The 25,113-nt window shown below is 40.7% G+C and overlaps 1 protein-coding gene across 5 annotated transcripts in view; it reads left to right on the forward strand.

Annotated features, from left to right (window-relative positions):
- The window catches only part of LOC126235903 (glyoxylate reductase/hydroxypyruvate reductase), a 100,070-nt gene that overhangs the window by 51,227 nt on the left and 23,730 nt on the right, over nucleotides 1–25,113 (forward strand). For 2 of the 5 annotated variants that reach the window (XR_007544837.1, XR_007544836.1), the window contains exon 6: nucleotides 15,349–15,569. Coding sequence is in view for 1 of the 5 variants with exons in the window: in XM_049944849.1 (XP_049800806.1) it covers nucleotides 15,349–15,467 (119 nt within the window). In the remaining 4 variants the exon portion in view is untranslated. Of the gene's footprint in view, nucleotides 1–15,348; nucleotides 15,855–15,984; nucleotides 17,288–25,113 lie in introns of those variants that run through there. The other 3 variants (XR_007544835.1, XR_007544834.1, XM_049944849.1) reach the window with 3 other exon arrangements.

The raw sequence follows: 25,113 nt of genomic DNA on the forward strand, positions 1-25,113 counted from the left end.
CTTATGTAACCTTCATCTTCAGAATTTTTGGCCCCCTGTGGCTGGTGCTGGCGGCTTCTAGTTTTCTCGCACGACAAAGATTATACATTCTCACTATTGTGGTATCAAGAGAAAACCGAGGAGCTGACAACACCAACCATAGGAGGCCAAAAATCCTGAAAATGGTTTTTACATAAGCCGAAACTGGTTAATAAACAAATATTATTGCAATCTTAACTGTTCATTTTAACTTAACCTTTACCATTCAATTCAAACTTTTAAGACCAATTGCACTAGCGATTTATAAATGTCTAAATTCATTGGAAACAAGTGGATTAACACATAAGATGGAAGTGCTTGATGCTTGTAAGCCAGCTCCATTATCAGCCAATCAAATTCCCTTCTGTGTCAAGGGCAGCCAAATGAGTGTCCTTCCTCACACTTACAATATGGCAATGGTACAAGTTGCAGACTATAAAGGTGTTGTTTGTGATATATGTGATTGAATTTCAACCTGTGATAATAATGAGATTTATTTACGAATATGAAAAAGATTTATACAAATTCATCTAACTTTTACTGATATTTTGTAGGTGTTTTCCCATCTTTCAGTAATGTAAGATCTTGTTTACATGTTCAAAAAATTCTTTACATGATATATTAAAATTCACCATAATTTGGAGCTCTGTATCAGTTGGCTCTGTACTACATGTTTTTCTTGTCTCATTCCATTTGTTATTCATTAATGTGGAACACTTTTTCCACAAAAGCATTACATCCTCGTATACTGAAGAAGTATCCCACTGTCTTATAAATACTTGGCACTCTGTTCTGGTACAGCTGAAAAGAAACTCAACCACATTGACACATCACTACTGTCCTTGTTCACACTTTCAAATAAAGTTAGTCTTGAATTCAGGGAATTCAATATGCAAGCTGTCAATACAAATGTTATCTCTCAGGTTAAGAATTTCCACTCAGTTTAGAAATCTTTAAATTCAATTTCATTCTCCAAGGAAAAACCTACTAAGCATGCATATTGATTATTAGCAGTAATACCATATCTTTTTTTTTTTCAGATACTTAAGTAAATTACAGTAAAAGGCATTGAAATCTGCCGAAACTTTGAAGAGATAAGCCACCCAGTAGCTGTTTTGCCTTACAGCCATGAAAACCATCCTTCTGCCTCTGTGTAAGGTTATTAGTTAGAAGATGCATTTGCTTAAATGTCTCCAAGACACTCAAATCACAACCTTCTAATTTTCTGTTAACTGTATCCAACAAATTTCCAACATTGCTCATAGAATGGAGGCATATTGTCTTGCTCAAGATTTTCATTCAGAAAAACTGGCCTCAAAAAATTCGGCAACTCATCAGTACCTTTGAAGTAGCTCTTGATGCCATCCCAGTCCACAATAATTCTGTTTTATAGCTATAGTCAAAGAAAGCAATCTCGTGGGAACATGTATCAATATTTCTTTCCATTCCAGTTCCACTAACTGGAAAAAAAAGATTTCAGTTACTCTTTTTCTTTTTTGAGGAACCATGAAATGATGATAAATTTTTAGATCTGTGCTTTCCACATATATATCTAATTTATGAGTCCCATTCGTAACTGCATTGTAGTATGTGTGATTAGTGCAATGTGCTTTTATATTATTTTATTCTTATTGAGAAGTGACCAAAAAACTGATTTATCTGTGGCAAAATTAATACCTGCATTATGGATTATTAGGGACTCCGGGGAAAGAAAAAACAGAGTACCAAAATTAGACAGGGGGGATAAATTCAGGAAAAACAGAATGGCAATGCTGTAGCGGTGATTCAATGGCTAGGAGTTTGGCCACGTAAATTGATGCCTGTTTCGACGACATGATTCACTGTTTTTATTTTTAATGTCTAAGTCGGTACAGCCAACAGAGTACTTATATTTAGACTGGTCAGTATACACACATGGGGTACTTGGCCATTGTTCGAGAAGGCTGCAACGTCCAGATGTTGTGAATTCGTTTCATTGCATCCTTCGATGTGAGAGTTATCCAGAATGTTAATCCTACATTGCTAAAATACAGTAGGCTAGTCACTGCAAAATGGCAGCTGGGGCCATTCTGACCGTGTTTGTTATCACATCTGTGATTTCAGTGTGGACAGCAAGTCAAAACAACAAGTAAATATGAAAATTTTAGTGAAACTGGATAAATCCACCACAGAGGCACTTGACATGTTTTTGGAAGTGTGCAGCTGTGTTGTAACGGGTCATGTGAAGTGCTTTGAATGGCATGTGCTTCAAGAACAGATCATCATCACTGAAAGACAACTAGAGATCAGGATGACCTTCCACAAGAAATTGCCTGAAAATGTCAAAACCATTTGGCAACTTGTACATGAAGATCATTGGAGAATGATTCACAACATTGTTGCCATTGTTGATGTGTTGTACGGACCAGTGCAGGTATTCCTTACTTGTGATTTCAACATGTGGCATGTTCTGCAATGTTTGCCCCCAGACTGCTGACCCAGGAGCAAAAGAAACACTGTACCAGTCGCCCAAGAACTGTTAGCATATGACAGATGAGCTGTTTTTCATGTTGAAGATCATTACCGGTGAGAAAATGTGGGTGTATTGGTATAATCCTGGAAACAAAGCAGCAGACTTCACAATGAAAGAGCCCATTATCTACATGACCAAAAAACGTGAGGCAGGTCCGCAGTGTTACCAAGTGCATGCTCATCGTGCTTTTATACATTCATGGCATTGCGCATCACAAATTATTCTCAAAGAGTGAGTTCTACTGCCAGGTTTTAAGGCGTCAGGGAGGACATATGGTGAAAAAAATTGGATCTGTGGAACGCGAAAAACTGGCTGCTCCATGTTGACAATGCACCTTGTCACTGCGCTCTCTTCATACTTGAGTTTCTCACCAGAAATAAGTTTATCGCAACTTTGGCACCCATCCTGCTTTCCAAATTTGGCTTCTGCAGACTTCGCTCTCTTCCTGAAGCTGAAGATCCAATTCAAAGGTCACTGTTTTGCCAACAATGGAGAGACCCAGCACAAATTCCAGAAGGTGCCTGACCCATTTCCAAAAGAAGACTTTGAGGACAGGTTTTAGCAGTAGCAGAAATGCTGTGAGTGTTATGTTGCTGTACAAGGTGACAAGTAAACAGAACTAAAAGGTGACAAGAAAACACAGCTGGCCTCAAAGTGTTTTGATACCCATTCATAACATACAGATTGAAATAGCAAGAACATTTGTTTTCAAGAACGAAGAATTAGTTAACATTGAATATGGAAATTTTTTCTGACCCATATCCTTACATGGAAATGGAGTGGATGATAAACAGTACAGGCAAGAAGAGAATATTAGCTTTTGAATGTAGCATTGCAAAAGAATGCTGAAGATTAAATGGCAGCAAATTATAGAGAGGTACTGCGTCGAACTAGAGATAAGAGCTGCATGGTACAGTTTGATTGAAGAAAGGATAGATGAATAGGATAATTATTGGGACATCAAGGAATAGTTAATTTGGTAATGGAGGGAAGTGTAGGGGACAAAAACTGCAGAGGAAGTCCAAATCTCCTCTTTAGAGTGCAGGGTGAAGTGGATATAGGTTGCTGCAGTTGTGCAGGAATGAAGAGGCTTGCACAGGGTAGACTAGTGCAGAGAGCTACACCAAATCAGCTTTCAAACAGAAGACCACGACGCTGACACTTTTAATGTTGGATGAGAAAGCACGGACTGAAAGGTGATATACAATGTGAAGAAAGGAATGTCAGTTAAACTCTCAAACTGAATAGTTGTGAATGGATTGTCCCTATTTGCTTAACTTTTTCTGCTCTGATAAATATTTAACTTCCTTCCAGAGATCCCTTCATATCGCAGCCAGACTTTTAATAATTCTATTTGTTTCTTAGTGAGCTCTTCTGTGATTGTTTTCAGTCTGAATAAAACAATTGAAAATCCGAGACAGAGTAACAACAATATGAAAATGACAGATTGCCACTTACTACACAGAGTTTGCACTGAGCTACAGGGGAACATTAAGAAAAAAGAGTGCTGATACTATCAGCAATCAGCCTTCACCGGATATAGATAAAACAAAACACAAATACATTTACACATTCGTAACTTTCATGTGGCCATTGTTATCTCCAGGAACTAAAAACCAACTGCAGTTGTTAGTTTTCTGTCTCTCTTTATGTGTTTTTCAATAATTTAATGCCTCTGCTATCCAATGAAGTGTTACCTTCACTCCTTACGTGATTTACATTCGACCAGGGCTTCACATTACTATATAATCCTACAACAATGTAATGCCAATTATATAGACATATAATTATGTGCATCTATCTGACAGCCATTCTTGAAAATGAGCATGTGCTTACCATTTTCCAATTGCTAGGTATCCTTTTTTGCTTTAGCAAGTTGCAGTAAACTGCTGCTAGCAGGTGAGCAAGTTATTTTCTCAAAATCTCTGTAGAACCTCAGTGGTGCCTCATCTGGTCTATTTGTCTTTCCACTGTTTAACAGTATTATTTGATTTTAAATCTGGAGTCACTTACCTAAATATTTACTGTTTTGGCATTTGTGCAGTAATTAAAACAAAGAACCATATTATGGTCTTCTGTGGGGAAACAATCTCAGAAAACTGAATTCAGCATTTGGGTCATGTCTCTGTTAACTTCAGTTTCCTAGCCATATAATGTTGATACACTTACTGACGTAACATAAAACCAAACTTAGTATTATTTGTCAGATTGATTGTCAAAATTTTACATTTTAATTCATTGAATGCTTCTCATATAGCACTCCTTATGTTAATTTTGGCTTCATTCAGCACAATGGTCAACTAGGCTTTGACTTTGTTTGAATTTTTGGTGATTCCATAGCAGCCTTCTAACACGAATCGCGGTGGGTCTTTTCCATACCTCACGAACTTGCTTGGCACATACTTTTCCAAGGCACATTGTCTAAAGCTTTTGCATTTTGTCCATTTGTGTTTAACATATTTGTCCTTTGAGTTGAGAATTGTTAACTATTCGGGTACTCTGCAATTTATATCCTGTCACTCTTGCTAAACAAAATTACTTTCCTACTTTTTGTGACACTTCTTGAAACACCCGTGGTCACTGATGTTATCACAGTTTTATGATCACCTCTGGCCTCATCTGTATTAGTTGCTTCAAAACATTGGTGTCCATTAGTTCATAGGAGGTTTAAGGTGATGATTTCATGTAAGAGTTCTCCAACTATCTGCTCAAAGTAATTTTCGGAAAATACATTCAAGCAATCTCGTACAAATCCCTGTCTCTGGCACCAATTTTGATCACGGGGCTCTCCCATTCCATGGCTGACAAGCTCAAGTCTCCCCCCCCCCCCCCCCCCCTGTTGCAATAGCATGATCAGGAAACTTACTCTATGTAACTTACTCACAATATTCTAAAAATTTACTTTGCCACCTCAAGGTGTCCACTCACAGAGTGGCTCTCACACAGCATTTAGCAAGTTATCTCAAAGGCAGACACTTATGCATTCACATTATGGTATCTAGTTATCTCATTGTAATTTCATACTCCTTCCAGAAGTCAAAAGAACTACCATTATGTATTATGACTCTCCATTAGAGCCTATATAGCGGAGATACAGTCACAAATAGGCACAACGAAAAGCCTACCAGAAAGTGAGCTTTTGGACAACAAGGCCTTCATTGAAAATAGAGAAAACACACACACACACACACACACTTAAGCATACGCAACTCCCACACACGTGACCACAGTCTGTCTGCTGAGGTAAGACTGCGAGTAGCAGCACGTGATGGAAGAGGCAACTGGGTGGTGGAGGTAAGGAGGAGGCTGGGGCAGGGAGGGGGAGGGATAGCAGGGTAGGGGTGGGGGATGGTAAAGTGTTGCTTGTGGGAGCATACATTGACGAGCTGGAGAAAGGGTAGGGAAGCTATGTGCAGTTCAGCAGTTAAAACGGTGGGAGGAGTGGGGGAGGGGTAATGGAACAGAAGAGAAGTAAAAAGGACTTGAGGCGTGTTGCTGGAATAGAGTGCTGAAATGAGAACAGGGAAGGGGCTAGATGGGTAAGGACAATGACTAACGAAGGTTGAGGCCAGGAGGGTTGCAGGAGTGTAGGATACATTGCTGGGAGAGGTCCCACTTGCACAATTACAAAAGCTTGTGTTGGTGGGAAAGATCCAGATGGCATAGGCTGTGAAGCAGTCATTGAAATGAAGTGTGCTTTGTTGCATGGATTGCTCTGCAATGTGGTGGTCCAGCTGTTTCTTGGCCATAGTTTGTTGGTGGCCATTCATGTGGACAGACAGCTTGTGATTTGTCGTGCCCATGTAGGGTGCTGCACAGTGGCTGCAGTTTAGCTTGTATATTACATGACTACCTTTGATTTGATAGGTGATGCTTGTGACCAGACTGGAGTAGCTGATGGTGGGAGAATGTATGAGACAGTTCCTGCATCTAGGTCTATTACAGGGATACGAGCCATGGGGCAAAGGGTTGGGAGCAGGGGTTGTGTGGGAATTGACAAGAATATTGTATAGGTTCAGTGGGTGGCAGAATACCACTGTGGGAGGGGTGGGCAGGATAGTGGGTAGGACCTTCCTCATTTCAGGGCACAATGAGAGATAGTCAGAATCCTGGCAGAGAATGTGATTCAGTTGCTTCCGTACTGGGTGGTGCTAAGTCATGAGGGGAATGCTCATATGTGGCCAGACAGTGGGATTTTGGGAATGGAGAGATAAGGTACAGAAGATCTGTTTTGGTACATGGTTTCTGGAGGGTAATTGCAGTCTGTGAAAGCCTCAGTGAGACCTTTGGTATATTTCGATAAGGACCACTTATCACTACAGATGCGACAGCCACAGGTGGCTAGGTTGTGTGGCAGGGACTTCTCGGTATGGAATAGATGGCAGCTCTCAAAGTGGAGGTATTAGTGGTGGTTGGTAGGTTTGATATGGGCAGGGGTACTAATGTAGCCTTCTTTGAAGGGGAGGCGAACCTAAAGGAAGGTGGCCTGTTGGGTTGAATAGGACCTGGTGTAGCGGATGGGGGAGAGGGTATTGAGGTTCTGGTGGAATGTGGATAGGGTGTCCTCACCCTCAACCCAGATCACAAAGATGGCATCAATGAATTGAACCAGGTGAGGGGTTTGGGATTCTGTGTATTTATGAAGTATTCCTGTACATTGCCCATGAATAGGTTGGCATAGGGTGGTGACAAGTGGGTGCCAATAGCTGTACCCTGGATTTGTTTGTAGGTAATGCCTTCAAAGGAGAAGTGACTGTGGGTGAGGATATAGTTGGTCTTGGCAACTAGGAAGGACCTTATTGGTTTGGAATCCGTCAGGCATTGGGAAATGTAGTGTTCAATAGCTGTAAGGCCATGGGCTTTAGGGACCTTAGCATAAAGGGAGATGGCATCAGTAGTGATGAGCAGGGCACCACGTGATACAGAAACAGGAACTATGGAGAGTTAGTAGAGGAAATAGTTGGTATCTTTTCTACAGGAGGGTAGGTTGCATGTAATGGCTGAAGGTGTTGGTCTCTGAGAGCAGAGATTGTCAGTGGGAGCACAGTAACCGGCCACAATGGGCCATCCTAGGTGGTTGGGTTTATATACTTCAGGAAGCATATAGAAGATAGACATACAGGGATTGGTAGGGGTGAGGAGAGAAATTAAGTCCGGGAAGAGGTTCTGGGATAAAATCCGATCTGGGATGAACCTAAGGATTTGAGGAGAGCCTGGGGATCTTGCTGGGTTTCTGGAATGGGTGAACTGTGGCAGGTTTTGTAGCTGGATGAAGTGGCGGGGTCCTTCTGCCAGGTAATCCGTACGGTTCAAAACAACAGTAGTGGAGCTTTTGTCAGTAGGTAGGATTATATGGCCAGGATCAATTTTTAGATGGTGGATTGCGGTTATTTCTGTGGATGTAAGTTTAGTTTGCATGTTGATGGATTTGGGGAATGGTGGTGAAGCAAGGTTCAAGGTTAACAAATTCTAGAAACTTAACAAGGAATGATCTGGGGCAGTGAGGTTGGATCACAGTTGAATGGGGAAGTGAACTGAGTCAGGCAGGGTCCAGCATTGGACTTTGGTTGGTAGGGTTGGTGGCAGAAAAATGTTTTGACTGTAGGACTGGGAGAAGGAGAGAAGGTATTTAGCAAATCCTGCATAATTGAATTTGGGAGTGTAGCAAAAGGTGAGGCCCTTGGAAAGGACTGATACTTTTGTGGGGCTAAGGCTTTTGGAGGAAATGTTCATGACTATGTTTCGGATCTGGATTCTATTTGGTGATGGGAGGAAGTTTTCGAGGGTGGGTCTGCAAGACAGGATTTGTCGGCCATGTGGGGACATGCGGGAGGGGGGAGTTGCTTGGAGATTGTTCTACAGGTGGTAGTAGTGGCATTCCAAGGTGGGAGTAGGAATGAACAGAGTGGAGAGTTTTTTTGAGGTGGTGGTCTGCATGTTGCTCTAGTTCAAGAGTTTCAGTGTGTAATGTGGGATCCAGGAACTTGCAACTCCATAGCAAGAGAATATTGTGGATGGAGAGCAAGTAATGCGAGGAGATTTGGGACTGATTGATATGGTTTTGCAGGACCATGTTGGTGAGGATTAGGATTGGTGGAATCTGAACAGATGGCAGTCAATGTGGAAGGATGCGTGGCAGGCACCCACCACCCCCCAAAGTCTCACCATCCGGCCACAGAGGAGCGCTTTGAAATGAGGAATGTCCTACCCACTATCCTGCCCACCCCTCCCACAGTGGTATTCTGCCGCCCACTGAACCTAAACAAAATCCTTGTCCATTCCTACACATCCTCTGTTCCCAATCCCTTGTCTCATGGCTCATATCCCTGTAAGAGACCTAGATGCAAGACCTGTCCTATACATTCTCCCACCACCACCACCAACTACTCCAGTCCGGTCACAAGCATCACCTATCCCGTCAGAGGCGGGGCTACCTGTGAAACCAGTCGTGATCTACAAGCTAAGCTGCAGCCACTGTGCTGCATTCTACATGGTCACGACAACCATCAAGCTGTCTCTCCACATGAATGGCCACCGACAAACTGTGGCCAAGAAACAGCTGGACCACCCTGTTTCTGAGCAATCCACCCATCATATCATTCCTCATTTCAATGACTGCTTCACAGAAAGTGCCCGCCAGATCCTTCCCACCACCATTAGAATTCTGAATTGTGCAGGTGGGAACTCTGCCTGCAATGTATCATCCATTCCCGTGACCCTCCTGGCCTCAACCTTTGTTAGTCATTTTCCTTACCCATCTAGCCCCTTACCTGTTCTAATGCCAGGTTGGTTCCTTTGAAAGGGGACAGTTTGACTTCCTTTCCTAATCCAATGGGACCAATGACCTTGCTGTTTGGTCTCCCCCCCCCCCCCCCCCCCAAATCAACCAACCAAACTTCCCTGTTCCCATTCCAGCACAACACAGCCCTCTGTTTGACCAAGCTCCTTTAGTCTTTTTACTTCTCTCTTTTCCATTACCCCACCCTCTCCATCCATCCAACCCCACTCCTCCCCCCCCCCCCCCCAATTGCACGTGTCTGCCCTACCCTCTTTCCCCCTCATCCCTGTACGCTCCCACAAGCAGCACTTTACTGTCCCCCACCCCTTCCCTGCTATCCCACCCCCTACCCATCCCAGCCTCCTTATTCCCACCATCCGGTTGCCTCTCCCATCATGGGCTGCTGCTCACAGTCTAGCCTCAGTAGCCAGAGAATGGTCTCGCATGTGCGCCTGTGTGTGTGTGTGTGTGTGTGTGTGTGTGTGTGTGTGTGTGTGTGTGTTATCTGTTTTGGACAACAGCCTTGCTGGCTGAAAGCTAACATTTCAACAGTCTTTTTGTTGTGCCTATCTGCGACTCAGCATCTTCGCTATATGGTGAGTAACAACTATCCTTTTCATAATACTGTTACGTTCCTTCCTGGATTTTCCATAATTTCCCCCCCCCCCCCCCCCCCCGAAGGCTTTTCTTCCACCCTGTAACACAGTTTTTTTGTTACTATTTTCTGATGCATTACTATACTCAGTGATTGTCCTTTCTCTTGTTTCCTGTGTTCCTCTTGTCACCTTACAAACCACACTGGATGATCTACTTTTGAGTCACACTATATCAACTCTCTTGGCCATGCACAACAGATCATTACAAGACCGCACCGATTGTCGGTGCAGCATATCATGTCCCACATTACTCCTGCCAATATCATTAATCCAATACCTTCAAATTCATCCACTCTTCCTGCCTCATTCTCACGTGTTTTCGCGTGTTCTTTCCCTTATCTTTCTTGTGCTACACAAACTTGTATATCATCTTATCAACCCCTCCCCACTCCTCACTTCTTCTCCTATTGATTCCAGTTCGCACCTACTAACTTCATTGAATCAGTTGCATCTGACATTCCCCTTCTTCACACTTACCTGCCCACAGACCTGCAACCCACATTACAATTTTATTATTTATTTTTTATTATTTTTTCTTTGATCTCATTTGTGTCCTAACACCATTTCATTTGTTTTTTGCCTTTCACAATCGGCCTTCTCCTTCCGATTTCATCTTGTTTCCCCTGACTTCATTCTTTTCCTGATTTTTTTTCGCTATGTGTTTGCGTGTATTTTTGTGAATTTTTTGGATATAATTCAGAGTTATTTACGAAATTTTACGCGTTTTTATCCATCACCATGGATCCTTGCTCTTGCCATCTGCATCAGTATAGAAGAGTTCCCTTATCCCTAGCCACAACCCAGTCCCAATTACTGTTAGTGCCTCTTACCATCAAGTTACCCGTCTCCAGCTGCCACCCTTCTTTTCACAGTGAACTCCATCTGTTCAGATTCTGCCAATCCTTAACCCTCACCATCGTAGTCCTGAAAGCTATATCAATCAAGCCCACACCTCCTTACAATACCTTCTCTCCATCCTCAAAATTTTCCTGCCTTTCAGTCCCAAATTCCTGGAACCCGTATCACGTATTGAAACTCTTGCCCTCCAGGAACTAGAGCACTTGCCCAATGCCACCTCAGAAAACTCTCCACCCTGTTCACTTCCTACTCCCGCCTTGGACTGCCACTATCCACCACCTAAACAACAACATCCAAACCTCCCCACGTCCCCTCATAGCTGACAAACCCTGCCTCACAGACCTACCACATCAGCCTCAAAAACTTCCTACCACCACCATACAGAATTCAGAACCTAAACAGACCCGAAACACACTCCTCCAGAAGCCTTAGCCCTACAGAAATACCAGTCCTTTCCAAAGGCCTCACCTTTTGCTCCACTCCCAAATTCAATCATGCAGGACTTGTTAAAGACTTTATCTCCTTCTCCCGGGCCCTATGGAAACACTTTTTCATCACCAACCCAACTAATCACACTCAACCAAAGAGGAATGTTGAACACCCCTGTCTCAGTTCACTACTCCATCCAACTGTGAACCAACCCCAGTGCCCACCAAATCACCCCCTGTAAACTTTCCAGAATGTCTTTAATGTTGAACCTTGCCTCACCATCATTCCCCAAGTCCATCAACATGCAAACTAACATTACATCTGCAGAAAAAACCGCAGTCCACCATCTAAAAGCTGATCCCAACTTCATAATCCTATGTACTGATAAAGGCTCCACCACTGTTGTTTTGAACCACAAGGAGTACCTGGCAGAAGGAATCTGCCAGCTGTCAGATTCATCCACCTACAAACCCTGCCACAGGGACCCCATTCCAGAAGTCCAGCAGGGTCTCCAGTCTCTCATCAAACGTGGCCCATCCTAGTACCTCTTACCGGACTCCATCTCTTTCCTCACCCATACTACTCTGTGCATGCCCACCTTCTACATGCATCCAAAAGTTGCCCATTGTGGCCGGTTACTGTGCCCCCACTGAGGGGAATCTCTGCTCTCGGAGACAAACACCTTCAGCCATTAACTGCAATCTACCCTCCTATACAAAAGATACCAACTATTTTCTCCATCACCTATCCACTGTTCCTGTCCCATTACCACATGGTACCCTGCTCGTCACAATTGATGCCACCTCCTTTTACACCAGGATCCATAAAGTCCATGGCCTTACCGCTATTGAACACTTCATTTCCCAGTGCCCAACAGATTTCAAACCAACAGCCTCCTTCGTAGTTGCCATACCAACTATATCTTCTCCCACAATTATTTCTCCTTTGGAAGCATTTCTTTCAAAGAAATCCAGGATATGGCTATTGGCATCTGCATGGTACCATCCTATGCCAACCTGCTCATGGGTGATCTACAGGAATCCTTCCTAAACACTCAGAATCCCAAACCCCTCCACTGGTTGAAATTCATTGATGACACCATTGTGATCTTGATTGAGGGTAAGGACACCCTATCCACAATCCTCCAGAGCCTCAACATCTTTTCCCCCATTGGCTTCACCTGGTCCTACTCAACCCAACAAGCCACCTTCCTCGAGGTTGACCTTTCCTTCAAAAATGGCTACATCAGTATCTCTGTCCACATCAAACCTACCAACCACCAGCAAACTTCCACTTTGGCAGCCACCACCCGTTCCCTACAAAGAAGTCTCTTCCATACAGCCTAGCTACCGTTGGCCGTCGCATCTATAGTGATGAGCGGTCCCTTTCAAAATGTACCGAGTGTGTCATTGAGGCTTACACACACCGTAATTACCCTCCAAACCTTGTACAAAAACAGATGTTGCGTACCTTATTCTCCAGTCACCCACCACCTCCCAAAGTCCCAGCCTCCTACCACAGATGAGCATTCCCCTCATGGCTCATTACCACCTATTACTGGAGCAACAGGATTTTGACTGCCACTCATCATGCCCTGGAATGAAGAATGTCCTACCCACTACCCTTCTCACCCCTCCTACAGTATTCTCCTGCCCCCCAAATCCACACAATATCCTTGTCCATCCCTTCACAGCCCCTGTTCCCAACCCTTTACCTCATGGCTCATATCCCTGTAACAGATCTAGATGCTAGACCTGTCCCATATATCCTCCCACCACCACTTAGTCCAGTCCAGTCCAGTCCAGTCTCAAGCATCACCTATAACATCAGAGGCAGGGCTAGCTAAGCTGCAAGCACTGAGCGGCATTTTGAGTGGGCGTGATATCAGACAAGCTGCCTGTGTGCATGAATGGCCACTGACAAACTGTGGCCAAGAAACAGCTGAACCACCACATTGCTGAGCAATCCATGCAACACAGCGTTCTTCATTTCAATGACTGCTTAACAGCCTATGCCATCTGGATTCTTTCCACCAACACCAGCTTTTATGAACTGCGCGGGTGGGAACTCTCCCTGCAATGTATCTGTCCTGTCCCATCTAGCCCTTTATCTGTTCCCATTTCAGCACTACACAGCCCTCTGTTCCAGCAGTGTGCCTCAGTCTTTTTACTTCTGTCCTTTTCCTGTGCCCTCTTTAACCCCACCCTCTTTAACCCCACCCTCTTTAACCCCACCCTCTTTAACCCCACCCTCTTTAACCCCACCCTCTTTAACCCCACCCTCTTTAACCCCACCCTCTTTAACCCCACCCTCTTTAACCCCACCCTCTTTAACCCCACCCTCTTTAACCCCACCCTCTGTAACCCCACCCTTCATCTGATCTCCCGGCTACACCTAGGTGCCCTACCATCTCTCCACCTCATCCCTTTATGCTCCCACAAGTGGCACTTTACCATCCCCCACCTCTACCATGCTCTCTCTCTCCCCCTCCCCACCCCAGTCTCCTCCTTATCCTCCTTACACCGCCCCCCCCCCCCCCCCCCCCGGGTACCTCTCCCACATGCTGCTGCTCAGTCTGACCTCAGCAGCCAGACTGTGGTCATGTGTGTGTCATTTGTGTTTATGTGGGCGGGTGAGTTGTTTTTGTGTATGTGTTTTCAACAAAGGCCTTGTTGTCCAAAAGTTCACTTCCTGAAAGTGTTTTTGTTGTGCCTATCTGCAACACAGCATCTCCACTATATGGTGAGTAGCAATTATCCTTTTCATAATATTGTTACATTTGAGTGTGGATTACCCATAAGCATCTGTGTCTCCCTTTGAAATGCTCATAAATTTTCCACAGAGGTCTCCACTGAGTGCTTTAAAAGTATATGCCAGTATACACAACATAAAGGGGAATACATTGAAAAGCTATGAAAGTATATATTCTATTTTCTCAGAACGTTTGTGGAACTATCTCATGTGAATTAACAGCACTTCTCAGTGTTTATCAGTTATTCTTGAGCGTTATGTTATTGTAATCCAATTGCTAGTCTAATGGTTACAACACAGTTGATGAACAAGTGAAGGTTATTACTACATTGTCTTGCATGGCTGGTGTCATGATTAAAATTCTTCTGGGTGTTGTACCATGTCATTTTATAAAATATGTTTAAATATAAACTATAAGACTGAAGTTTTGACTATGTTACAGCAGCCATCCTGAGGGCAAGATTGGTTCTTAAGGAGGTGGGGTGCCCCTAATTATTGTAGACAGTTGGTGTCAGTATGTCATATTTTGAAACTTTATTGGCCCTACAATTATGACTCATTACGAAAGGAAAACATAGGAAGGATGCTATTTGTCGGCTGTCCAGCTTGTCGACAGTTGGCAACAGCCCGTGAATCAGTGCTTGGCTTTTGGTGGGGATGTTTCCTTCCTGGTGTGTGCAGATAAGTACTGACATTTTCTCTATAGCTGTTTGTTTAGGCTGTTGCGTCTGTGCGTGGTAATGCTTCTGCCCTGTGACTGCTCATGGCCGCTCGGGCTAGATAGCCCAGCAGACAGCACACTGGAACTTTGCCATTCTCTCTAGTAATGTTATCAGGTTGCTTAATAATTTTGATCGCCCCTCTTATTTTGTGAAAGAGTCGTGGATGCATCCACAAGGAAGAAAACATACCCAACAGAAGCCAAGCAATTATTTGTAGACTGTTGCCAGTCATTGATAAACCAAATGGTCTACGAATTGCTTCTTTCCTATCTTCTCTGTTTCATCATGACTAGCCTATTATATACTAGGGTCAATAAAGTTTCACCAATATGACATATTGACACTGACTGTCTGCAATAAATAGGGGCATTTTACCTCCTGCAAACCCTGTGTTTCCCTGGGGAAGGCTGTTGTAATATGATCAAAATGGTGGGTTAATAGTTTATAAGGTATTTAATACAATGACGTGGTACAAAAATCAGCAGAATTTTAATCATCAAGTGTAGATTATTTTTGTTTTGAACAGTTTTAATATATTATGTGAAATATTTTTTCCTTAGATAATTGTACTGGACCAATAAACTGAGATGTATAGCACATTGTATTTTGTCTTGTTCTTTACAGTTGTGATTCCTCACATTGGTAGTGCAACAACACAAGCAAGGACAGAAATGGCAATGCTCACTGCTCGAAATATTTTAGCTGCCTTGAATGGAGAGCCTCTCCCGGCTGAAATAAAGTAGAGATGCAAATCGAAGGAACAATGTCTACAGTAATCTCCCACAGAATGTTAAATATCTGTAGCCTGGTTACAAAGATTCCATTTAGCAAAAGTTTCAGGAGAGGTAAAAACTGTTTGAGTTACTTTAACATAACTAGTATTGTTGAAAAATTGTCTATAATACAATAGCAAAAATCTATAATTAAATAATAGAAAATTCTGCAGAGGCTATTTTCTTTGAAAACTTCTTCATTTTATGTTCTGTCCAAGAATAAATTGATACATTCTGTTTACGTAGATCTCTAAGTCCATTAGAACATCCAGAAACAACTGTCATATTATAGCTGTATAGCTGCTTTGAATAGTATGTGCTTTGATCTGGAAGCTTTGGTAATAACACATTTTTTTTGCTACTCATATGACACTACAGCTAAATTATCTCCTTCTTTCATGACAAAAAAAGAAAGTCCTGAAGCAAGTGTTTTGAATATAGATAATTCTGTTTTCAGTTTGTTCAAGGCCTCTTCATTCTCTTTCAGGTTTTATTTTTCTGAAAAGTGCAGACAAGTTGAGCATACATTCGTTGATGGACACTTAGAGCTTACATTGTATAGAATTACAGATAAGTGTCAAAACAATGGAATCTTTAAGTCACCAAAAACTGCTACTTGATAAATACGCCATGTTTTAGATATAGAGAAGCTTGATTCAAGATACATATGAATAGTTCTTCCTCTACTGTAGTGTAATTCTGTCTCTTTAATCTGTTTGACAAAATGTATTACTGAACTGATTTTCTTTTGATAAATGCCAGCCTTCCTCTAACCACTTCTTGTTTCAACAGGAGTTAGAGCTCCGTCTTTCTTAAATCGTGTAAGAACCCCTTCAACTCCATGTTTTGTAATAACTGAAATCCAATAACTATCCGCGTACATACTTATATTCTGTTTCCTGCCACAGCTTCATTTTACACTTTTAGTGGATCCTGTTCCATCTCCAAGTCTCTTTCTTTTTGGTAGAACTGTTGAACAATACTTATGAAGGAAGGCACCTTGCCTGGTTTTGTGTTTAATGTCATAAAACACATGTGAAACCTATTTATATCTTGTATCTTCAACAAGCTGCAATTTTTCTTTCCTTCAGGTAATCCATTTGGTCCATACCTGAAAATAAACAGTGGCATTAAAACAATATAAACTTTAGTGGTAATTGTTTGTACATGGTTACATTTAATATTAACTTCAGTGTCTTTTGTTTTACTCTTTCTCAGTTTGATCGATATGAAATTTTCTTCCTTCATTCACATGTAGGTGATTCTTTCACAACTCCTTCCCTTATTTCTGTTGGTATAGTTCAACACAGTGTTAATAATACTTGTTAGTTAATAAACTCTTTAGTATTAAGCAATAATAGATGCAGACCATACTGCTTATCAGTACGACTCTAATAAATGTTGTGAACTTGCAAGATCGTGTGACAGAGTAAAGCCTTTGTGGAGATGGCCATTTTTGTCACCAACGTAATTTATGGCTTGCTGATTTTGTAACTAAGGCAAATGTTTAAATGTGAATTTAACATGCTTCTGGCTGTTTTTGTCTCTACAGAATATCACAATTGGATGCCCTGCACTATTTGCTCTTGGAATCTGTCATTATCTAATATTGTAAAACAATGGAGTTGGCCATCTGCGTAGACAGGCTACAAATATATAGTTTTATGGTGAATATTGCTCGTACCAAAGTCTGTTTGTGATAAAAAGCTGTATGGAGTGAGAGATTCTGATGTAAAATTATATTAAGACCTGTGGATTAAATGCATTTACAAACAAAAATTGAGAAGCATTTTATGTTAAAAGCTAAAAAGATATTCAACGTACACATTCAAAAAAATCTTCTATACTGTTACTTAAAGCAAGGGGGAAACTATGGCCATAATTTTTCCCGAGGGCATGCAGCTTTACTGTATGGACAAATGATGATGGCGTTCTCTTGGGTAAAATATTCCGGAAGTAAAATCCGTGGAATGTCAGATCGCTTAATCAGGCAGGTAGGTTAGAAAATTTAAAATGGGAAATGGATAGGTTAAAATTGGATATAGTGGGAATTAGTGAAGTTCGGTGGCAGGAGGAACAAGACTGTGGTCAGGTGAATACAGGGTTATAAATACAAAATCAAATAGGGGTAATGCAGGAGTAGGTTTAATAATGAATAGGAACATAGGAATGCGGGTAAGCTACTACAAACAGCATAGTGAACGCATTATTGTGGCCAAGATAGATACAAAGCCCACACCTACTACAGTAGTACAAGTTTATATGCCAACTAGCTCTGCAGATGACGAAGAGATTGAAGAAATGTATGATGAAATAAAAGAAATTATTCAGATAGTGAAGGGAGACGAAAATTTAATAGTCATGGGTGACTGGAATTCCGAGTGTAGGAAAAGGGAGAGAAGGAAACATAGTAGGTGAATATGGATTAGGGCTAAGAAATGAAAGAGGAAGCCGCCTGGTAGAATTTTGCACAGAGCCTAACTTAATCATAGCTAACACTTTGTTTAAGAATCATGAAAGAAGGTTGTATACATGGAAGAACCCTGGAGATACTAAAAGGTATCAGATAGATTATATAATGGTAAGACAGAGATTTAGGAACCAGGTTTTAAATTGTAAGACATTTCCAGGGGCAGATGTGGACTCTGACCACAATCTATTGGTTATGACCTGTAGATTAAAACTGAAGAAACTGCAAAAAGGTGGGAATTTAATGAGATGGGACCTGGATAAACTGAAAGAACCAGAGGTTGTACAGAGTTTCAGGGAGAGCATAAGGGAACAATTGACAGGAATGGGGGAAAGAAATACAGTAGAAGAAGAATGGGTAGCTTTGAGGGATGAAGTAGTGAAGGCAGCAGAGGATCAAGTAGGTAAAAAGACGAGGGCCAATAGAAATCCTTGAGTGACAGAAGAAATACTGAATTTAATTGATGAAAGGAGAAAATACAAAAATGCAGTAAATGAAAGCAGGCAAAAAGGAATACAAACGTCTCAAAAATGAGATCGACAAAGTGCAAAATGGCTAAGCAAGGATGGCTAGAGGACAAATGTAAGATAGATACTGCCTACAGGAAAATCAGAGAGACCTTTGGAGAAAAGAGAACGACTTGTATGAATATAAAGAGCGTTGATGGAAACCCAGTTCTAAGCAAAGAAGGGAAAGCAGAAAGGTGGAAGGAGTATATAGAGGGTCTATACAAGGGCGATGTACTGGAGGGCAATGTTATAGAAATGGAAGAGGATGTACATGAAGATGAAATGGGAGATATGATACTGCGTGAAGAGTTTGATAGAGCACTGAAAGACCTAAGTCGAAACAAGGCCCCGGGAGTAGAAAACATTCCATTAGAACATATGGCAGCCTTGGGAGTGCCAGTCCTGACAAAACTCTACCATCTGGTGAGCAATATGTATGAGACAGGCGAAGTCCCCTCAGACTTCAAGAAGAATATAATTATTCCAATCCCAAAGGAAGCAGGTGTTGACAGATGTGAAAATTACTGAACTATCACTTTAATAAGTCACAGCTGCAAAATACTAACATGAATTCTTTATGGACGAATCAAAAAATTGGTAGAAGCCGACCTTGGGGAAGATCAGTTTGGATTCCGTAGAAATGTTGGAACACGTGAGGCAATACTGACCTTACAGCCTTATCTTAGAAGAAAGATTAAGGAAAGGCAAACCTACGTTTCTAGCATTTGAAGACTTAGAGAAAGCTTTTGACAATGTTTACTGGCATACTCTCTTTCAAATTCGTAAGGTGGCAGGGGTAAAATACAGGGAGCGAAAAGCTATTTACAATTTGTACAGAAAACAAATGGCAGTTGTAAGAGTCGAGGGGCATGAAAGGGAAGCAGTGGTTGGGAAGGGAGTGAGACAGGGTTGTAGCCCCTCTCCGATGCTATTCAATCTGTATATTGAGCAAGCAGAAAAGAATACAAAAGAAAAGTTCCGAGTAGGTATTAAAATCCATGGAGAAGAAATAAAAACTTTGAGGCTCGCTGATGACATTCTAATTTTGTCAGAGACAGCAAAGGACTTGGAAGAGCAGTTGAACGGAATGGACAGTGTCTTGAAAGGAGGATATAAGATGAACATCAACAAAAGCAAAACGAGGATAATGGAATGTAGCCGAATTAAGTCGGGTTATGCTGAGGGAATTAGATTAGGAAATGAGACACTTAAAGTAGTAAAGGAGTTTTGCTATTTGGGGAGCAAAATAACTGACGATGGTCGAAGTAGAGAGGATATAAAATGTAGACTGGCAATGGGAAGGAAAGCGTTTCTGAAGAAGAGAAATTTGTTAACATCGAGTATAGATTTAAGTGTCAGGAAGTCGTTTCTGAAAGTATTTGTATGAAGTGTAGCCATGTACGGCAGTGAAACATGGAAGAGAAATAGTTTGGACAAGAAGAGAATAGAAGCTTTCGAAATGTGGTGTTACAGAAGAATGCTGAAGATTAGATGGGTAGATCACATAACTAATGAGGAGGTATTGAATAGAATTGGGGTGAAGAGAAGTTTGTGGCACAACTTGACTAGAAGAAGGGACCGGTTTGTGGGACATGTTCTGAGGCATCAAGGGATCACAAATTTAGCATTGGAGGGCAGCATGGAGGGTAAAAATCGTAGAGGGAGACCAAGAGATGAATGCACTGAGCAGATTCAGAAGGATGTAGTTTGCATTTGGTACTGGGAGATGAAGCAGCTTGCACAGGATAGAGTAGCATGGAGAGCTGCATCAAACCAGTCTCAGGGCTGAAGACGACAACAACAACAACAACAACATGCAGCAAACACTGTCACTGTTTTTACACATGGCCTAATTGTTTAACAATTATTCCACAGTTAATTTGAAGCTTTGTTGTTATTCTAACCAGCACAGGTTACTCATCAGAAACTGGGCCGTAGACTGACTGTCTCATAACCAAAAATCGGGCCGTTATATATCATCACAATAATCGGTACTGAAACTATGCATTGTTCGCAGTTGAATTTACAGAAATTACAATTAAAACTTAACTCATTAAATTAACTGAATACATCGAAAAATTGGTTCTTTTTAAGTTTCTTCTACTACAAGGTTTCGACCAAATTATTTGTTTAAATCATGAAACTAACAAATATAGTTACGCAAACAATACTTTTGACAAAACTGTTAATTACTTTTGAATTAATGAAGGGCTGTTTTTGCTAACATGTTTCAGACTAGAACCAAATAAATAGTTTAAGAATACTATCATTTCATCTTCCAAATGTTTACAATTATTACAGAATTTATAGTTTTTATATGTCAACAATAGAATTTAAGCTACGAAACAATTACTGATTTCACCCTATAACAAAAGATACTAACTACGGATAGTCAAAATAAATTAGAAAATCTATGACTCGCATAAAACTAAGCACAAAATCAGATCTGGTGTTATGTTCTTTAAAACTAAGGGCCATCTTTCTCTTTTATGAAAATGTAGATTATGTTCACGTATGCTAACGATAAATAGTCAAGAGTAACAAAACGAATTTAAGGAGGCAGATTGCAAAACAAGAGGGGAATTAAAATTATCCCAGCTTGCTACGTCACAACCGGCATAAGATACATATTTTTTTTAAACAAGAATGTACAGGGTTTCCATTAAAACTGACTGTGAGAATGAAAATTCTGTGGTACGCTGTGAAAATGTGTTTCATTTTCTTTCTTGCAGTCAGTTGTAACTACAGTAGCAAGTCATGGTAAACCATTGGAGAAATTTTTCTCACACACATATATTGTTTCTTGTTATATATAATTTCCAATAAAAATTGTAATCACAATAGCATGCTGTTTTGTTTTCTTCCTTGCTTTGGTCTTAAAGAAAACAGGAAATGTGTGTGTATGATTTATTGACTTATGATTACAATACTACTACAGAATCAGAATAATACAAAGTTTTGTAATATTAGCCATTCGCAGATGAAAACTGTGTGAAATGCTGTCATCAAAGCTACTGATGTCACAGATCCAGCAGATGGAGAGGTCTCTCTCATGCCCCTTATATCCATGGTCCTAACAAAATTTAACCATCTATTTTAAGCAACTTCAGTTCCCACTGAAGGTTAAATTTGCATTAACTACTAACAAGACTCAAGGTCAGAGAGAGAGAGGGGGGTAACAGAACAAAGGAGGTGGAGGAAATGGACATGGAGAGGGGGATGAGGTGATGGGGGGAGTTGAAGGAGGTGATGCGTGTGTGTCCCCCCTCCCCCCCCCCCCTTCCACACACACACACACACACACACACACACACACACACACACACACACACACTGCAAAAACAGAGAAGCAGCAGTTGAAAGTTGCTGCGTGTGGACGGGTTACTCTGAAACTGAAATTGCAGATCTGAAGACGGTTCTTGAGGAACCGAAACTGATCATGTGAATAAACATTTTTGCAATCAAGATGGATTATAAGTAACATTGGACACACTCTGATAAAAGATCTCAATGTCGTCTGAATAAAAAATGCAAAGCATGTTCTCTGGTCAGGGACTTCTATCTCACTACTTCCTCCTCTTCGAGAAGGTTCTCGGTGTGTATTATTTTGCCACATCTGGCACCAACCACATGCGTAATCTTACATTTATTCAACTCACACAAACGGTCAAACAATTCTGTGTGCAAATATGGAACTGGCATCAAAGTGTTCTGGAAGAGTTGTACTATGTTTTGGTTTTAGTTTTATGTGCGGCAACAAATTACTAAGACAACATGTGAACAGTTTACGAAAAATGCATTTCCTGATGATGTTACTGAATTTTTTATATATGGGATACTTTCTTATTACTGAAGTTAGGTGAACATATTATGTGAACAGAATCTTAAGACTGCATCACATTTTTCCTCTACTCCAGACGGGAGCTCTGTCAGACTTTCCTAACATGAGATAATCTCAGTTAAAAAAGATGCACAATGGTCCGCTCAATCTTCAGATACTAAATGGACGCCCATGTGGTTGTGTCAAGAGAAACAGATTACTATGTTTGTTATGAATCAGATAATAATTTTTTCTGGTCATTATGTTTCTAAATAACAAGAAATAAGATTATTCTGTGAGAAAATGTATCATAATAGGTGAATTGGTATTGGCAGAAAGAACAAAAGCAATACAAAAAACAGTATCTCATTATTGCAGCAGTATTTATTTTGTGTGATAAGGACTGAATTCCTGAGAGATGAACTTAATTCGGGATAAGTTACTGGTACGGCCTTCGTATTGAACAAGCGAGGTGGCACAATGGTTAGCACACAGGACTTACATTTGGAGGTCAGTGGTTCAAATCCCCATCTGGCCATCCAGATTTAGGTTTTCTGTGATATCCCTAAATAGTGTAGGACAAAAGCAGGATAGTTCCTTTGAAAATGGTATGTCCGATTTCATTCTCTATTTTTTCCTGATTTTAGGCTGTTTTCAATCTCTAATGACTTGGCACTTGACAGGAGGTTAAACACTAATCATCCTTCCTTCCTTCCATCCTTCTGCCTTGTTATTAAAATTTCAAAACTTAACAGCAATATAATTTTATTATGTAGCTACCACTAATTTGTAAACTACGCACTCTAAACATACAGCTAAATCTGCCTGTGCTTAATTTCTGTGTTGACAATGGAAAAACTCCCGTGACATTGCTTGTCACTATGAAATATGCTTGAAGTGTCGTTCTCACTGTAGTCACTTGATGGAATTATCATCTCATCCACTATTTCCCAAATGGCTTGATTCTACCATGTAAATGTCTATTGTATGCCCGCTCATCAGGTGTTTGTGGTTTCTGGAATCGTGTCATTAACCAAGGTGCAATGCTGTAGCCATAACTCCTAAAAATAAAGCATTACACACTTCTGTTTTAGTATTGACATACATCAGACTTTTTCCATATCCTAGCATCATGTACAGACCTAGGTCAATAAGTGTTGATATTAGTAAATATGTCAATATAATCACATGTTGTCTGCTCATTGATATTAGGAAAGCTCTTTTGGTTAATATATTCATCTCCAAATACTGAATGTTTCACAACTGGTATGTGCATGCAATCGAGGATCCCCACCGCCTGTGAAACTGATACCTTGATTGCCACTTAACTGTTTTTAGTTTTCCTATGTTTCTGGGAAATCAGATCCACAGAGGTGCTTTTTGAGTAACACGACACACTTGTCTGGTGTAACCTAGGTCTTCTCCTACACCAGTCTGAAAACATTGGTCTGCTAAGTAACTAAAAAATGTTTTCAATTTGGCTTCATTTGAAAGGGTGTTGTCTTTTATTGTTTCATGATTTTTGGGAAAGAAATGATTTGTAAACCAAATTTTTTTCTAAATCTGTATAAACATCTATAACTTCCTTCTTCAGTATTTCTTCGGTCTATGTATATCTTTTTTTCGCCTTCTGAGCAACATAAATTGTGCCATTTTTACTTTAATAATAATAATAATAAGAAGAAGAAGAAGAATAAGAAGAAGAAGAAGCCTCTGCAACACTTGAATTCAACAGCCATTACTCAGTTGAATGTATGTTACAGAGCTTACTTCAAAACATGGAGAATGTTCTCTGCTTGTGAGACACTTCTCTAGTTTTATTCTTATGAAATCGGAGAATGCTCTTCATGTTGGGCACCTTCACCCACCCTTTTACTCAAGCTGAAAGCATTCTCAAATGAATTATATTCTACGATTAGCTTTATTCATGTGAACTTATGAATGTTCTCTGAAATTACGAAAACAAAGTATATTCTCCTTTTTATTTATGTGGCCTAGTGACAGAAAGAAACAGCATTCTTCTCATATACGTGCTCACATAACCACAGGTTGCCATTCTTTGTTCAGTCATAGTGCATTAAGTTAACCTGGCAAGATTCTTAAATATAACCAGGCATTCTATATATTTTACATTACATATACAGGATGTGTAAGGAGGAAAGGCACATGTTATTTGGGTGATAGTGATTCTGTACAAAAAACTTTATAGGCACATTTGCCTTATTCTGAATGCTTTGAGATAGAGCACATTTGATGTATATTTTTATTTACTTTCTGTATTTTCAAACTCTCTCATTGTCTACAACAGACCACAGTAGCGTAGGCGAAGTTGTTGAACTTGATACAGGGCACTTGTGGTCTATCAAGTCAGGAAACTACTTCAAGACTACCTAAGCTACAGTGCATGCATATTGCACAAGATTTTCAGTATTCTCGTGCTCTCTTTGTGCAAACTATTAGTTCTACAGAAAAAAATGAATAGGACATTTTTTGTAGGATATATAATGTAGTTTTTGGTCTACAAATTGTTTTTGCCAGAGGGTGCGGCTTTCAAGTGATTTAAGAAAAATGTACAAAAGTGAATTTAAATGTGTTCTGTCTCAGAAATCATTCGGAATAGGGCATATATGTATATGAAGTTTTTTTTGTTCAGAATCACTAATACAATCACCTGTCAAAAAACATGTACCTTTCCTCTGACTCACTCTGTATTACAGTAAGCATGTAATACAGGTACTACAGTTGTAAATAACAAAATATTATAGTATAGATAAAACACACACACACACACACACACACACACACACACACACACAC

This window comes from Schistocerca nitens, chromosome 2 (assembly GCF_023898315.1).
Source record: "Schistocerca nitens isolate TAMUIC-IGC-003100 chromosome 2, iqSchNite1.1, whole genome shotgun sequence".
NCBI lineage: Eukaryota > Metazoa > Arthropoda > Insecta > Orthoptera > Acrididae > Schistocerca > Schistocerca nitens.